The 15,465-nt window shown below is 53.9% G+C and overlaps 6 protein-coding genes across 6 annotated transcripts; 3 read left to right on the forward strand and 3 right to left on the reverse strand.

The window, feature by feature from the left end:
• Positions 1 to 359: 359 nt before the first annotated feature.
• Positions 360 to 1,286, reverse strand: V2A60_007091 (guanine nucleotide exchange factor SDO1; the record flags this gene model as incomplete). The annotated part of the gene is made up of 1 exon (XM_083258380.1): positions 360 to 1,286. The coding sequence occupies one exon, from the start codon at positions 1,284 to 1,286 to the stop codon at positions 360 to 362; it is 927 nt and encodes a 308-aa protein (XP_083114506.1).
• Positions 1,287 to 1,658: 372 nt separating this feature from the next.
• V2A60_007092 (tryptophan--tRNA ligase WRS1) lies at positions 1,659 to 3,398 on the forward strand (the record flags this gene model as incomplete). Its single annotated transcript, XM_083258381.1, has 7 exons — positions 1,659 to 1,946; positions 2,006 to 2,091; positions 2,139 to 2,188; positions 2,236 to 2,455; positions 2,508 to 2,937; positions 2,986 to 3,039; positions 3,087 to 3,398. 7 exons carry the CDS (start codon positions 1,659 to 1,661, stop codon positions 3,396 to 3,398), a joined length of 1,440 nt encoding a protein of 479 aa, XP_083114507.1.
• Positions 3,399 to 4,272: 874 nt separating this feature from the next.
• V2A60_007093 (carboxypeptidase C PRC1) lies at positions 4,273 to 5,961 on the forward strand (the record flags this gene model as incomplete). The annotated part of the gene is made up of 1 exon (XM_083258382.1): positions 4,273 to 5,961. One exon carries the CDS (start codon positions 4,273 to 4,275, stop codon positions 5,959 to 5,961), a length of 1,689 nt encoding a protein of 562 aa, XP_083114508.1.
• Positions 5,962 to 6,581: 620 nt separating this feature from the next.
• V2A60_007094 (uncharacterized protein) lies at positions 6,582 to 6,788 on the reverse strand (the record flags this gene model as incomplete). Its single annotated transcript, XM_083258383.1, has 1 exon — positions 6,582 to 6,788. One exon carries the CDS (start codon positions 6,786 to 6,788, stop codon positions 6,582 to 6,584), a length of 207 nt encoding a protein of 68 aa, XP_083114509.1.
• A 3,006-nt stretch (positions 6,789 to 9,794) lies between these two features.
• Positions 9,795 to 11,233, forward strand: V2A60_007095 (GNS1/SUR4 family-domain-containing protein; the record flags this gene model as incomplete). Its single annotated transcript, XM_083258384.1, has 2 exons — positions 9,795 to 10,574; positions 10,631 to 11,233. The coding sequence occupies 2 exons, from the start codon at positions 9,795 to 9,797 to the stop codon at positions 11,231 to 11,233; spliced, it is 1,383 nt and encodes a 460-aa protein (XP_083114510.1).
• A 1,368-nt stretch (positions 11,234 to 12,601) lies between these two features.
• V2A60_007096 (FYVE zinc finger domain-containing protein) lies at positions 12,602 to 13,631 on the reverse strand (the record flags this gene model as incomplete). Its single annotated transcript, XM_083258385.1, has 2 exons — positions 12,602 to 12,994; positions 13,110 to 13,631. 2 exons carry the CDS (start codon positions 13,629 to 13,631, stop codon positions 12,602 to 12,604), a joined length of 915 nt encoding a protein of 304 aa, XP_083114511.1.
• Positions 13,632 to 15,465: the final 1,834 nt, after the last annotated feature.

A 15,465-nucleotide genomic window follows, 5' to 3' on the forward strand; every position in this document is an offset into this window, starting at 1 on the left:
CAGCTACGTGTTTGGGTGGGATTGGCGTGACGGCTGGTTTCCCCTTTGCAGCTTTTCCAGAGGGTTTGTGCTTTCCTGCATATGCGGCATTGGGTGCTGCTACTCTAGATCAGAGTCATGAAAATGAAAATAACATTAAATCAACTGCTGTGGTGCGTGCTGCCAATATGTGCCGTGCCTGCTCACGAATTGATACCGGGTGCCTCTCACCGACAAGTGCTTAGCCGCACGTAGCATGTTGTCCTGGTCAGGTATGCTAGTCCCAACTTCGCACCAGCTCCAAAACACCACTGCCTGGTTCGCGCAAGTACCTTGAAGACATGCATTCTGTAAAACTTTTTATTGCTTTCTTTTGGTATCTACTCCTCGTGTGTCACCGCCATGTCTAGCACTTCTACCCTCCCTTGTCCTTTGGTTTCGTTCCCAATAAAGTCACTCAAGGCCTTAAACGCCCCCGGTTCAACGAAGCCAACCACCTCCCACTCGGTGCCCATGACGTCTTGCGTCTCGACCTGCTCAATGTAGCTCAGAATCTTGTCCTTGACCGTGCCCTTTTGCTGCTCGCCACCCTCCTCCTTGGCCGCCTGCTTGGCCGCCTGTTTCAGCACGCTGGTGCCGCAGCTGATGCGCAGACGCATGCGCGCGCGCGCCACGGGGATCGGCTGGTGCGCGATCAGCGCCTTCATGGCTTCGAGTGCCTGACTCTTGGCGCTCTTGGTTGTCGACACACCCGTCCAGCTGTGCTCCTTCTCCTTGGGCCTTAGCTTCGCCTCGCCGTCCTCACCCGTCGCCGGCGTCCCCGCGGCGCTGCCTTTGTCCGCCTTTTCCTTGTTATCAGACGAGTGCGCCTGTGAGCTTAGCATGTCCAGTGCCTTTTCGATCATGCCCGACGTGTAGACCCTTTTCGTCCGCGGATCGACCAGCTTGCTCGCCACGATGCTTATCACTTCGTTGTTTATACGCTCAAGTTGTGCCGCACGCTCCTTCTCGCCGACTTGCTGTTCGCCCTTTTTCAGAATCTCGAGGATAATGTCGTCTGTCGTCATCTTCTTTCCGAATGCCTTCTCTAGGTCCTCCTTGGGCGCGGTTTGGCCCTTGGAAACGTTGAGGAAGACGTTGGGAATCTGCAACACGTTATCGAGGTCCGTCTCGATACCAGAGCGCCACTCGAGGACCTTATTCTTGTAGCATGCAATCTCGAAGCGCTTCTTGCCCTTTTTTAGGCGCACGAGCGACACATTGGTCAGCTTGATCTGATTCGACGGCTGGTTAATTTGGCGCGACATGATAGCGTTGTCGGTGCCGATTTTGGTAAGTTCTTGAAGTGATGCAAGCAAAGAAATACAGTCAGCGTTGCTTTCTTATATGTGTCGCTTTCTAAGAAATTCAAAAGGGATATATAGTCATGAGAAAAATTGCCAAAGTGTTGCGTCAGTGTTGGATTTTGGGCTGGTGCACTTTCTACGACCCCGCCATGGCTGTCTGTGAAATCTTTACTGCCCCGCCTTCCCTGACTGTCGCCCACGAAAAAGGTTGACTCACCTATTCTTGAGTCACTCAAGGCCTGCATAAAAGCTTACGGCGAACCATTGTGGCAAGGTCGTTTCTCTTCAATTACCCATACATAGGTCCCGTTTTTGCAAATTACTCTCAACGCCATGGCTGCACCAGGCGCCACGACCGTCCCCCAGGAGGAACCCGCTGCCCCTCAGCAGGCCAAGCAGGACATTAACCCGTGGTCTGTGTCGGGCGAAGTGGGCGAGGACGGCAAGGTCAAAGCAATTGACTACCGCAAACTGATTGATGAGTTTGGCACATCTCAGATTGATGATGCGTTGCTGGCACGATTTGAGCAGGTGACGGGTCAGAAGCCGCACCGTTTCATGCGCCGTGGCATCTTTTTCAGCCACCGCGACATGCACGCCATCTTGGACCGCTACGAGAAGGTATGTGATGGCCGGTGTGGAGTACATGATCGTGGATTGATGGATTGATGGATTGATAGAATGAACCGTTCTTCATCTACACGGGTCGTGGGCCGAGTAGTGACAGCATGCACATCGGCCACACGCAGGTGTTTGATTTCGTCAAGTATGTCATCTTGATCGCCGGCTGAGGTCGTTCCTGACTGTATATAGGTGGCTACAAGATGTCTTTGACGCGCCCTTGATCGTCATGTTGACTGATGGTGCGTAGCCTGCTGTTCTACCGGCGTTTACTAACAACGAGCTTTAGACGAGAAGTACCTTTTCTCAGAAAAGAGAACTGTTGACGAAGTCATTGGCTACTCCAAACAAAACTGCAAAGACATCATCGCTGCCGGCTTTGATATGAAAAAGACATTCATCTTTTCTGACTTTGAATACGTCGGCGGTGCATTTTACAAGAATATCGTGCGCTTCGCCAAGCGCGTGAACTTTAACACGGCCAAGGCAGTATTTGGCTTCGATGGAAGGTAGGAACTCGTTGAAGTTTAGCTGTGCTTTGAATTATACTAATGACCGCAGCTCCAACATTGGCAAGATTCACTTTGCTAGCATCCAGGGCGCGACAGCGTTTGCCGGCTCATTCCCGCACATATTTGGCCCTGACGAGGCCAAGACGGCCAAGATCCCGTGTCTGATACCTTGCGCCATCGACCAAGACCCCTATTTCAGGCTGACACGGGACTGCGCCGCCGGCCTCAAGTATGCCAAGCCTTCGCTGATTCACATGCGCTTCCTCGACGCCCTGCAGGGGCCTGGCTCCAAGATGTCGGCTAGCGATGACACGTCGGCTATTTTCCTGAGCGACTCACCCAAAGCCATCAAGAACAAGATCAACAGATACGCTTTTTCCGGTGGCCGGGAGACATTGGAGGAGCAAAGGGAAAAGGGCGGCAATGCGGACATTGACGTCTCCTACCAGTACCTGCAGTTCTTCTTGGAGGATGATGCGGTATGTCGGCTCTTAGAGTAATATCTGACAGCTACTAATATGACTCAGGAACTGAAAAGGATCAAGGAAGAATACAACAGCGGTAAAATGTTGACTGCAGAGGTACGCCGCTCCATTTCCTGACATGCACACTGCTAACCACCGAACAGCTCAAAGCCATCTGCATCGAGCACCTGCAGAAATACGTCTCCGAATTCCAGGAGCGCCGCGCCAAGGCTACCGATGATGTGGTTGCACAATTCATGGCTGTGCGGCCGCTTGAGTGGCAAGGCAACCCAAGAGTGCCGCGTGCTGACCTCGTTGTACCTGTTGCCGCCGCTGGCGCCGAGGGAGCCGCCGCGGAGGGAGGCGACGGCAAGTTGACCAAGAACCAGATGAAGAAGCTTCTGAAGGAGCAGCAGATTGCGGCGAAAAAGGCGGAAAAGGAAGCGGCCAAGGCGAAGGCGGCTGGTGGTGCGTAATACGGCAGGATAAAGGTATCTAAGGGTGCGCCTGGTACGGATGATTTAGATGCTGATAGATCCGACGTAGACGCAATACGAATGATAAACAATTTCATGGTCATTTTATATCTTATTTGTGTCGCTATCTCTTGGTTCAGTCGGTCGTAAACCGCCCAGACAGTACCGACTCAAGTAATCCGTAGCAGTATGTTGACAGCGCAACCTGGGCTCCCTATGAGTGCCTGAGCCCCTTCAGGTACGGATTACAGTCGTCTATTTATAGTGTTACACCTACCCAGAAACCAGTCAATGAATTTGGCGCAAACTGTGAGACAGTGGCCAGGACATTCCAGCAGTAACATAACCGTACCAGTATGTACGAACTATACTGAGTACCCGCCTGCCGGGTAACCCATCAAGGTAGCAGGCCGCCCGGGGTACGCTACCCAGAGTTGCTTACAGCGGCCTGCAGCAGCCAGAAATAGCGCCTGCAGCAGCGAACAGCGGGACGTTTTTAGTGGGGCCGGGCTGGCCAAAGTACCTGGCCGCTTTAGGCCGAACGACTGGCTGAAGGTGCCTAACAGTCTGCCATGGCGGGCACCGCATAATTCTGTTAGTGCGGGCGTCGGTTGCTAGGCAGTGACATTGTTTCATGAGTCGTCAGCGCTCTCGGCATCTACCAGGTCCCAGTTTCAGCGGCGTCATACATCGCCCATGATAACAGACTCACGCACGCCCCCAGTCACCTGAGCCATCACCCCGGAGAAGCTTCCCCGCAGGAGCTTGAGCTTGCCCTTCTTCTCTCTTTCCCATCATCACTTTTTGTCAAGTCGTTGACAAACCCATCCTTTTTCCATCACCAGTAACATACCCATCGGGCAGCATCGTCACCATGCGTCTGTCCACCTCGGTCGTGCTCGGAGCAGCGGCCACGGCGGTCGCCGGCGACCAAAAGATCCTCAACAAGGGCGACGACTACCACTCGCCCTTGCACGTCGGCGGCGCGGCTACCGGCGCCTCTCGCACCGGCTTTGACTGGTCCGCCGACTTTGAGTCGTGGGCCAAGCCCCTCAAGTCGCTGTACGGCGACATCACGGCCGAGGCCAAGGCCACCTGGGACGAGATCTCGCAGCTCGCACCCGAGGTCGTCGAGACGTTCAAGCAGAGCATCGCCGCCACTTCCAAGCCCAAGAAGATTCATAACAGGCCTGATTCCCACTGGGACCACATTGTCCGAGGCTCCGACGTGCAGGGCATCTGGGTCAAGGGCGAGGACGGCGAAGACCGTCGCAAGCTCGGCGGCAAGCTCGACAACTACGACGTGCGTGTGCGCAAGGTCGACCCGTCCAAGATTGGCGTCGACACAGTCAAGCAGTACTCGGGCTACCTGGACGACAACGAAAAGGACAAGCACCTGTTTTACTGGTTCTTCGAGTCGCGCAACGACCCGGCCAACGACCCCGTCGTTCTGTGGCTCAACGGTGGGCCCGGCTGCTCGTCGATGCTGGGCCTGTTCATGGAGCTCGGCCCGGCGTCGATCGACAAGAAGGGCAAGGTCGTCATCAACCCCAGCTCGTGGAACAGCAACGCGTCCGTCATCTTCATCGATCAGCCCGTCAACGTGGGCTACTCGTACGGCAGCGGCAGCGTGTCTAACACGGCAGCGGCGGCCAAGGACATTTACGCGCTGCTGACGCTCTTCTTCCACCAGTTCCCCGAGTACGCTAAGCAGGACTTTCACATTGCGGGCGAGTCGTACGGCGGCCACTACGTACCCATCATGGCGCAGGAGATTCTGTCGCACAAGGACCGTAACATCAACCTCAAGTCGGCGCTCATCGGCAACGGCCTCACCGACAGCTACACGCAGTACGAGTACTACCGGCCTATGGGCTGCGGCGACGGCGGCTACCCGGCCGTGCTGGACGAGTCGCAGTGCCAGGCCATGGACAATGCGCTGCCGCGCTGCCAGTCGCTGATTCAGTCGTGCTACAGCAGTGAGAGCGTGTGGAGCTGCGTGCCTGCCATCCTGTATTGCAACGCCCAGATCATCGGTCCCTACCAGAAGACGGGCCAGAACCCGTACGACGTGCGCGAGAAGTGCAAGGGCGGTAACCTGTGCTACGACGAGATTACGTGGATCACCGACTTTTTGAACCGCGACGACGTGCAGGAAGCCCTGGGCGTGGAGCCGACGACGTTTGACAGCTGCAACTTTGACATTAACCGCAACTTTTTGTTCCAGGGCGACTGGATGCTGCCCATTGTCAACGTGGTGCCGGGTCTGCTGGAGCAGATTCCCGTGCTCGTGTACGCGGGTGACGCCGACTTCATCTGCAACTGGCTCGGAAACCGGGCATGGACGGAGAAGCTCGAGTGGGCAGGCCAGGAGGCGTACGGCAAGGCCAAGACTGAGGACCTGACGATTGAGGGCAGCAAGAAGCCGTACGGCAAGGTCAAGTCGGCCAAGGGCCTGACGTTTATGCAAATCTTTGAGGCGGGCCACATGGTGCCATACGACCAGCCCGAGGCGTCGATTGACTTCCTCAACCGTTGGATCGCGGGTGAGTGGGCCAAATAGAGTGTGGAAGTGCTAGAATTGGGTATCTTTTGTCACCTTGAATAGGCTAGAAATTTGTTTGGCTAGATTTATACATGTGAAGAGTTAATATGCATGGTATCTTCATGAGAGTGTGAGTCGGTGTTTTGACATGTGACTGAGACATGGCAACGTGGAACATGGCAGCACGAATGATGGCAACGTGACGCTGGGAGCCAAAATTGTAGACTATGAATCTGTCATTATGGATTAATCTTGTTGTATAGATGGCAAATCAGCGCTGATCAAACAAAAAAAAAGAAGATAAAAAATAAGAAGAAAACAAGCAGATCCGCTAACGATTACAGGGTAGTTGCCAAGCGATCTCCCCTCATCCCAGCCAGGCACTGTCTAATACGTCAGCTTTCAATTGACGTTGTCTGAGAGTATATGAAGAGACTGACCACGATTCATGTACGGAGCATAACAGAACATGCAGGCTGATGAGCAGCCGGAAACGTGAGCCAAGCGCCAGCCACCGGTCGTCGTCGTCTAAGTAGGGCGGCGAGCTTGGGTGGGGATCGGGCCCGGAACCGCCCACCATCAACACCACCACCGGGGTATCAAGACGGAGCCCGGGAGCCAACCCAATCACACGCTTTTTAAAATTCCTGAGTGCCTTGATGGCAGATCAAGCACCACAGCAGGCCCACCCTGGCCACTACGCCGTGGGTGGCAACGCAGAGGGTCCTGGTACACTGCCTGACAAAGGTTTTGAAGCGGCTGCGCTGTTGCTGCTGCCGCTGCTGCTGCTTCACCTTGGGGGCCGGCGTGCTGCTGTTGGGGCCCTCGATGGATGGCTCCGACATGACGAGGGAACGTGGAAAGAGAGAGAACGAGAGAGGGCTGGGATCTTGGGGAGGGGGGTGCGAGGATGGATAGGGGGTTAAATTGAGATGCTGATGCTGATGAATAGTCTGATAAAGAGCTGGTGTTGTTTGATACTAGGATTGGTGAAGCAAGTATATCGCTGAGTTGTGATGTGAGTAGAACAAGTAACTACATTATCTAGCAAGATCAAGTATACGGCCCCGGGCTACGGAGTGGTTTGTTTTTCTTGCTGGACTACAGTTGTTCTTGCCTTTTTTATTGTACCATGGTTTTTTCTTGTCGTCGTCGTTTGGTTGATAAGGGTAGTTGCGGTGCTGGCGGCGTGTGTATGTGTGTGCGTGTATGCGAAGCCTGTCTGTCTCTAATTGTAGAGAACAGACAGAGTACGCGCTAACTCGCAAAGAGAAACATCACTTGGCATTTCTGCAATTCCCAAACCGGTAAAAAAAGAACAAGACGAAAGAAAGGAGCACGGACGGAAATGGAACGTAGGGCAGCCAGCCAGGCGACTGACGACTATCAGTACTATCAGTAAGTACTCGTTCCCGCGCGAGATCCCTGTCCGTTATGTTGACGGTAGCGGGCGTGGCCGACTTGTTCATTCTCCTTGACGAAATGGAAAAAAAAAAACGGAAAAGAAAAACTGTGGGCTGGAATGACTGGGATAAAAAACCATGTGGCGCCATGTATGGGATATACAAAAGTTGACAAGTACAGATTATTAAGTACTTAGCACGCCGGTAACTTGGGCAAACCAGCCTCATGCACGGTGGCCATGCATAGAAAAAATTGTTGAGGCAAGTACTTAGCGTCCAAAGTCTCTTTTTTTCTCCCCTGGTTTGGTTTGGCTGGCATCTTGGTCTGGAAGCGGGCCCCCTCTCTCTCTCCCCCCTCTCCAATACTGGTACTTATATAACAGAGCATGCTGAGCAACTGATGAACCCTCTCCCTCCGGGGTTTCGAGGTTCCAATTTTACTATTGGACGCTGGAAATCCGTAAACATCAGGCAACCATGTAGAGCAGAGCAGAGCAGAGCAGGGAAAGAAAGGAGAGAAAAAAAAAGTCGTCGTAATTAGACGTCGCATTGGGCCCAAAGCGACCAAGAGCCTCGGTTTAGAGTGGGGGCAGATTGGGGGAATGAATCAAAAATGCCACAACACCGTCCTTTTATCCAATTCTTCTTCTACCGAGTACAAAACCTTATTTTGTTATATATGTAATTGAAGGTTGAAATTGCCAAAATGACCTGCCCTTCCGGGCCTCCCCTCCCCCTCGACAGGCTTACGTAGGAGCCTCAGCCTCAGTTACGGGGGAGGCCATGGCATTGCACAGCATTGCGCAGCATTGACCAGCATGAGAGGTGTGGCATGCCGTAACAAACGGTGATGGGTACTTGGTGCCTACCTATACTGTAGATATTCTATTCACCAAGTACACTTACTCACTACAACTACCTAGTATGCTGCATGGACGTTTCGGATATCGTTTCTTTCTTTGCCACCAGCGACTTTTTTTCGTTTCTGTTTTCTTTTGATTCATTCCTTTCTTGTCTCTGGTTTCCGTCTTCTTTTTTTTTTCTTTCCTTTTTTGTCAATCCTTCATGAGTTCCCCCCAACAAAACCTCCAAGCGGATTCCCAGCCCTCCCAGCCGCGAATCAACTGGCGCGCTCCCGGATGCCGAGATGGGTGGGGCGTCTGTCGTGTGCCTGGTGGCGACCAAGTACCCTACATGGTGCACCTGCTAGAACCACCATACCCTTTTCGCGGTAGATGCTAACAGATGTGGCGGATAAAATACCTGCCCTACTGCTCAACCTCTTTAAAGGCCGACACTGCACCTTTCCCACCAAAAAATTCCATCGCCTTTCAAACACGCCCTGGTTTCCCTTGCATCACTGCATCCACCCCCCTTCTCTCCTCTCCGTAGCCAATCCCGCTCTCTCTTTATCTGGCGTGTCTGCTTTTTTGGCTTTTTTCCATCGCTTTTATCTAAGCCGCGGTTCATGACTGCCACTCTGCATGCTACCTTTTTTTTTTACCCGTTTCCTGTAGATTTCTTCCCGGGCCGTTGATACGTCGATTGACATGTGTCGCTTTTCTGCGATCCCTTGACCGACCCGTAACCGTGCCAGTAGACAAGTTCACCGTTGTGGATCGCAGCTCACCTCCAAAGATAGGACTGTACTGGACTTACCTGGGATTATTTATCAAAAAAAGAATACTGCGATTCATTAAACAGTGTCTCCCAGTTACACGTGCTCCGTAGTAAACAAAAAACGTCGCACTCCTCGCAGTCGATCGATAAAGACGCACATGCCTCGGCTCCCTATCATCATCTACGACGTTGCGACATCACATCCCCAACATCTTTCCTCCTCCCATCTCTCCGATCCTAGCCACCATCCAAGAATCCATCCACCCATCCATCAATCACCACTCCAATCATTTATCAAATCTGCCATCCATCCGGAGCATCCAGGAAGCGGACCACGGAGCAACACACGGCGACCCCAGCTGGCGGCCCCGACTATCGAGACAAGGGGGTGTGTTCTCCGTCAACAAGGGGCGTGGTCCTAATATACACCGGGACTTTGGGGCTTGGACTTCGAATTGTCCCTTCTTTTTCCCGGCCCTCCACGACTTGCACCTCTTTGCCTTTTTTTCCCTTTCTTTTTCTTTTCCCTCTCGTCTTCTGTCCTCGTTATAGATTCTTCTTCTTCCAAGCATTGGCTCTCGGTTTGGCACAGAAGATACCCGTGGTTGCAGCTCTTCGACCAACCCCAACCCGTCCTCCTTTGTGGAACTGAGCGAGCGACTTGGTCCTTTCTTCCACCTCGAGCGGCTCACCACCCCTCCTCGCTCGTGTCTCGGAAACTGTTGATCTTACCGCCTTACCAGAAAATCTTGCGGCCTACTTTATCCTCTCCTCCTCCCCCTAGTTACCGAAAAGCAATTGCATCCAAACCACAACATCTACATCGCCATGTCGGTCCACTCCAGCATCATCGGCGGCCTGCCGTCCTCCAAGCTCTTTAGCTTCCCACCGCACAACCCGGCGCCGCCTGTGCCTCCGGCCGCCGTCTCCTCCTTCTCCGTCATGCGGCCCTTCAATATCCCCGGCGGGCTGTTCCTCGCCGCCCTCGACGCCCGCGTGCCCATCACAATTGCAGCCCTCTACGCCGTCACCGTCAAGCTCCTCAACCGCTACAACCGTGCCAACAACAAGCAGGCCTGGGCCATCTCCAAAACGGCCTCGTTCCGCTTCTTCGTCGTCCTCCACAACGTCTTCCTCGCCGTCTACTCGGCCTGGACTTTCTGGGGCATGCTCAGTGGCATGCGTAAGAGCATCATCAGCCCCTTTGGTCCCGGCGGGCTCGCCGCCACCGCCGATAGCGCCTGCCGCCTGCACGGCGCCCCGGGCCTCGGCAACTCGGTCTACTTCAATGAGCACCTCAGCCGCTTCGAGAGCGCCGGCCCCGACACCCCAGCCGGCGTCATCGACCCCGTCACCGGCCTGCCCAACCCTTCTCAAGCCGGCCGCATCTGGAACGAGGGCCTCGCCTACTATGGCTGGATCTTCTACCTGAGCAAGTTTTACGAAGTCCTCGACACCTTTATTATCTTGGCCAAGGGCAAGCCCAGCTCCACGCTGCAGACATACCACCACGCTGGTGCCATGTTGTGCATGTGGGCGGGCATGCGCTATATGTCGGCTCCCATCTGGGTCTTTGTTCAGTTCAACTCTTTTATCCACGCTCTGATGGTACGTCACCTGCCTGCCGACCCTTCACTTGTATGTCTCCAGCTAACATATCTCAGTACACCTATTACACCGTGACGGCCTTCAACATTCGTGTCCCCGTCTTTATCAAGCGCAGCCTGACCAGCATGCAAATCACGCAGTTCCTCGTCGGCGCGTCCCTCGCCATGGGCCACTCCTTTGTCTACTACTTTGCTCCGGCCGCCACCTCCACAACCGCATCGTCCGACGCCGCCGGCGCCGTCGAGTCCGTTCGCGCCCTTCTCTTCGGCTCCGGCGCCGACGCCCGCCGCATCAAGACCGTCGTTGACCAGGATGTGTCGTACGTGTCGCAACCCTGCATCGTCAGCTCCGGCGAGACCTTTGCCATCTGGCTCAACGTGGTCTACCTCGCACCCCTGACCTACCTCTTTGTCAGCTTCTTCATCGCCAGCTACGTCAAGCGCAGCAACGCCGCCAACAAGTTTGCTGGCAAGGGTGCTGCCGCCCGCCGCCTCAGCAACGTTAACGTCGACGTCGCCCTCGCCGAAAAGGCCGGCTGGGACGCCGCCCGTGGCCTGGAGCGCGAAGTGTACGGCGGTGAGCGCATGGTGCGCAGCGGCGACAATAGCCCCACGCGCGAGGAGACAACTGCGCGTCGCACCACCAGACGTCGTGGTTAAAATGGGGTTGCAAGTGGGCAGAAAGAAAGTCTGCGCGCCAGAATCTATTGCTAAGCGAGGAAACAAGACAGGTGAGACGGGATTTATGTACGTGTGTGTGTGTTTGCGTGTGTTGCACACATGATGCCGCCCTGAGACAAACGAGAGAAGACCAAAAGAAGACTGGGAGACGTTTCTTTTTCATGACACGGCGTAAGATGCATTATTTTTTTCTTCATTCTTATGATTTGTCTAGACTATTTCAAAATCTTTTTTTTCTTCAAGCCCAGCTGCATTCATTTTTCAGGTTACTGAAGACGAAAGAGACTTGTCTTTTGCCGTGGCTCATTGTTTTGCTGCGACTTGATTTAGACATATATACATATACCTATATATATACACGAGCCTAGAACGGGTATCTAGAAATTCTTTTTTGGCTTCTAAGAGGTGTGAAGCGACTTCTTTACCGTTTCAATATACGAAAAAAAAAAAAAATTGGGGCTGAGTGAGAAGGTATCATACAGACCAGTATTGAGTAGTGAGTATGGAAAAGAGGAAGAAGAAGAGGGAGAGGAGGGTGAAGAGGAGAAGAGAAGAGGACCGAGAAGAAGGGAAGATGAAGAGAAGATGAAGAGAAGATGAAGAGAAGATGAAGAGAAGATGAAGAGAAGATGAAGAGAAGATGAAGAGAAGATGAAGAGAAGATGAAGAAGGGACAAAAAGACTGGGCAACATGTTTCACGACTACAGGATTCAGACAGAACATATAGACTTGGCATGTGAGAAAATATATATTATCAAAGGCCGTCCCGTATACTGGACCCTTTTGGTAAAAGTAGTCAAAGAGCTCTCTGCCTCTCTGTTTGGAGGTCTTGTTGCTTCTGGTTTCAAGCCTTAAAAAAGGCGAGACTTGTAAAAACGCCGAGGAAAAAAAAAGGCAACGATGCAATGCAATACTCCCAAAAACCCAGTTAAAATAAAAAGCAAAACCTCCCAGAACATCAAGATGAATAGAACTCAAAAACTCCACTGAGGGGTTGAAACCTGCCTCTGTAAGAACACAGAAACCAAGAAAAAAAGAGGGAGAGGGTACGCAAATTTACCCAATCCATGAGCTAGTCAGTGACTGTTCTAGTCAACTGAAGTCTATAAAATGTATAATGAAGAGGAAGAAAAAGAAAAGAGAAGAACCTGTTTCGGTGCTCTTCCGCCTGTTGGAACCGGGGTATCATGATTGTCTTGATGGCTAGCCAGCCTGAACAAAGACATGTGCGTGCGCGCGTGTGTGCGTGCGCGCGTGTTTATATATGTGGTGTATGGTATATGCGAGGGAGATGCAGCAATGAAATGATGCAATGCGAGGCTGTCAAGGTGAGGAACAAAAGACATTCAGAACGTGCTCCAATTCCAGTCGCGCGGAACGCTAGCAGCCAGGTCCTTGCTGCTGGGTAGGTTGAACTCGTTCTCGGCGGCGCCGTTTTTGGTCGCCATGGCCTTGACACCCTTGCCAGCCGCAACGTGCGCGCCGCCCGACGAGTCGGAGCCCGAAGACTGACTGTTATTCCGCGAGTGGCGGGCCTTGACCTGCTCGAAGCAGTGGTTGCAGGTGCGCGAGGGTACGGCGCGCGGGTTGAAGTTGGCGTCCTGATCAAGCGGCAGCACCAAGGCGGAGTGGGAGTCGCAAAAGATGTTGCCACACTTGCGGCAGTGATGCCGGCGGTTGAAGTAGGTAAAGGAGCGCTTGCAGAGGGGGTCGTCGCAGATGGACGACTCCGTGTCGGGCTGTCGCGTGTGTCAGTGCGCTGTCCTATTTGGCAAGGTGTCTTGTGCCCTGCGAGCTCCCACCGTTGTTGAAAGGGCGAGGGCTACGCCGCCAGGCAAGGGCCGAGAAACATACCTTCCAGTGCTTGCGCGTGGGTGGAGAAGTGACATCGGGATACGTTGTCAGATCCCAGTCGCCCTCGAGGCTCTTGGAGCTCTCTATGGTAGAACGGCGGCTGAGACGGTGGCCTATGGCACCGAGGCCAGTCAGGCTCAGCAGGTTGGCCGTGTTGGTGCGACGCAGAGTCGAGTCGGAGCCCGAGTCGGAGGAGGCGCCGGGCGAGCGCGAGAGCGGCTGCTGGGGCGGGAATTCGTAGTTGGGGCGCAGTACGGCGGGCATGTACAGAGGGCGTGCGCCGTTGGTGTGAATATTGCTGCGCGAGCCCGAGGTGCCGCGAGGCGAGGGCGGCGTGGAGGCATAGTGGCCGGCGTTGCTGTTGGCGAGGTCGGTGTTGATCTGGAAGCGAGGGCCCGCGGCGGCGGCGAGGTTGTAGGACTGTGAGCGAGCGTGGTGAACGGGGCGGTGGGCGGCAGGGAGAAAGTGACGAGAGTGCTGCTGCTCGCTTGGCAGCGTGGGCATGATGAGCTGGGCGGCCATGATTCCCGGTATTTTGCCAGTTGTGATTTTGTATTATTGAGGCCGTAGAGAAGAACCAAGAGATAGTGATGAGAGGAGGACACGGTGAGAAATCCGTGGCGATGGATGCGGAGGGCAAGAGATTAAAGAACTGGGCTGCGTGTCGCTGGCAAGGGTCCCCTTGGCCTTTTTCGTTGGATGCGGGCGAGCAGAGGAGGGGTGAAAAGCCAGGGTGGGAAGTGATCGGCGGGGGGATTGCGGTGGGCAAAGGAGGAGGAGTCGGGGGGCCCCCCCAGTTTGGTCTTGATGTATGTGTTATCGGTTTGAGATGGCGGCAAACCCAGGAGCGCGGAGCTGACTATCGTGGCGCGGCAATTGGTCAAAGAAGAGGGCGGTCTCTGGAACCAAGTGGATGAAGTGGCAACCTGGTGATGATAATGGTTGGCTGAATGGCTGGGTTCCGCTGGTGGGAGGGGAAAGCCGAGCAAAGACTGGGGACTCTATATTTTTAGTGGACTGAGCGGTGTGGCCGGGTTCGACGAACTTGTCTCGTGCGTGCAGGATTTCCAGGATAATGCAACCAGAGATGACGGGCAGCGGCGGTGATGTAATTGAGGATGAGCAGGGAGCAGATGGCGGGGAGCAGATGGCAGGGCGACGTTGCTGTGACGAGTTTGGTGATGGGTGAGCGTTTTGGCTTTGGCAGAGTCCTGATGAGAGAGGCTCTGCTAGCAAAGCACTTTAACCACTAACTTAGGTACCCTAGTCAGAGCCGAGTGCCATTAGTTAACTTCGGTAGCCTGTTCAATCTGCTACCAGACATGTAGGTAATCTGCTCGCCTGCCTGCCGCTCTAAATTAGGTACGTACCGAAAACCAAAGCAACCTTCTCTGAGTTGCTTTACTCAATAAAGTACGCACTCATTAGCCGCTCCTAGTTCCCGACCGGGTTTTGCATTGGTCGGGGTGGTCGGCCGACGCCCGGGACGGGGGCGCAGCACGACTCGTGCCGTGCTGATACGTTGTCTTCAAAACGGCGACAGGACGAAAGAGGAAAAAAAAAAGAAAAAAAAAAGATGACATATAGCCCTGTCATTTTCTGCATCGTCTGGTCGTGTGCTCGTCACTTTTTACCGTGTCTGTGCCCATGTTTCCATCTTGCTCAAGATGTTGTATGTAGCGCCGCCTGAAAGTAGATCACATCCAAGTAAGCATTCTGCTGCCTCTGTTCTCCGTAATACAGCGCTCTTTACGGAGTAATCTGTACCTACCTGGTGCAGATACTCCATTTCGATCACCTTCTTACCTCTAAGAAGTAAGTAGACATTCCTTGACCTATGACAGGCCTGCTCGTCATCTTTGACCAATCGCGGCCGCTTCCGACCACTCTGCTCCCAATTCCCACCACTCACAGGTCTCTAAATCCCCCCTCCCCTTCGACCAAACGCCCCTCCGGAATGCTCCGCCGCCAGCATCCGCCTCCCATCTCTCTCTCTCCTCCTCACTTTTGCCTGTTTGCCCTGTTCGCCCGTCCACCTTTTTCGCCTTTGTCTCTCCCCCCCTCTCTCCCTGCATGACACAAGCCCATCCATCCATCACCAACGGCGCGCCAGCTCGCCTGTGCGGCATTTCCAGATCTAATAAAGCACTGACCATGTACCCAGCAGCCTTGATGCTGTACGTCTTGCCGTCCGTCTGCCGTTGAGGTTGAAAAGTGAGCAGCCAACGACGCCTCATCTATGCTCTTCTGCCTCTTGCTGAATCCCAGTAGCATTCTGGCAAGACTTTCTGCCAAAATACCGAAATACACACATCTGACATCCACACACACACTCGTTCCACCGTCGCAGAATCCT

This window comes from Cordyceps javanica, chromosome 4 (assembly GCF_051103115.1).
Source record: "Cordyceps javanica chromosome 4, complete sequence".
NCBI lineage: Eukaryota > Fungi > Ascomycota > Sordariomycetes > Hypocreales > Cordycipitaceae > Cordyceps > Cordyceps javanica.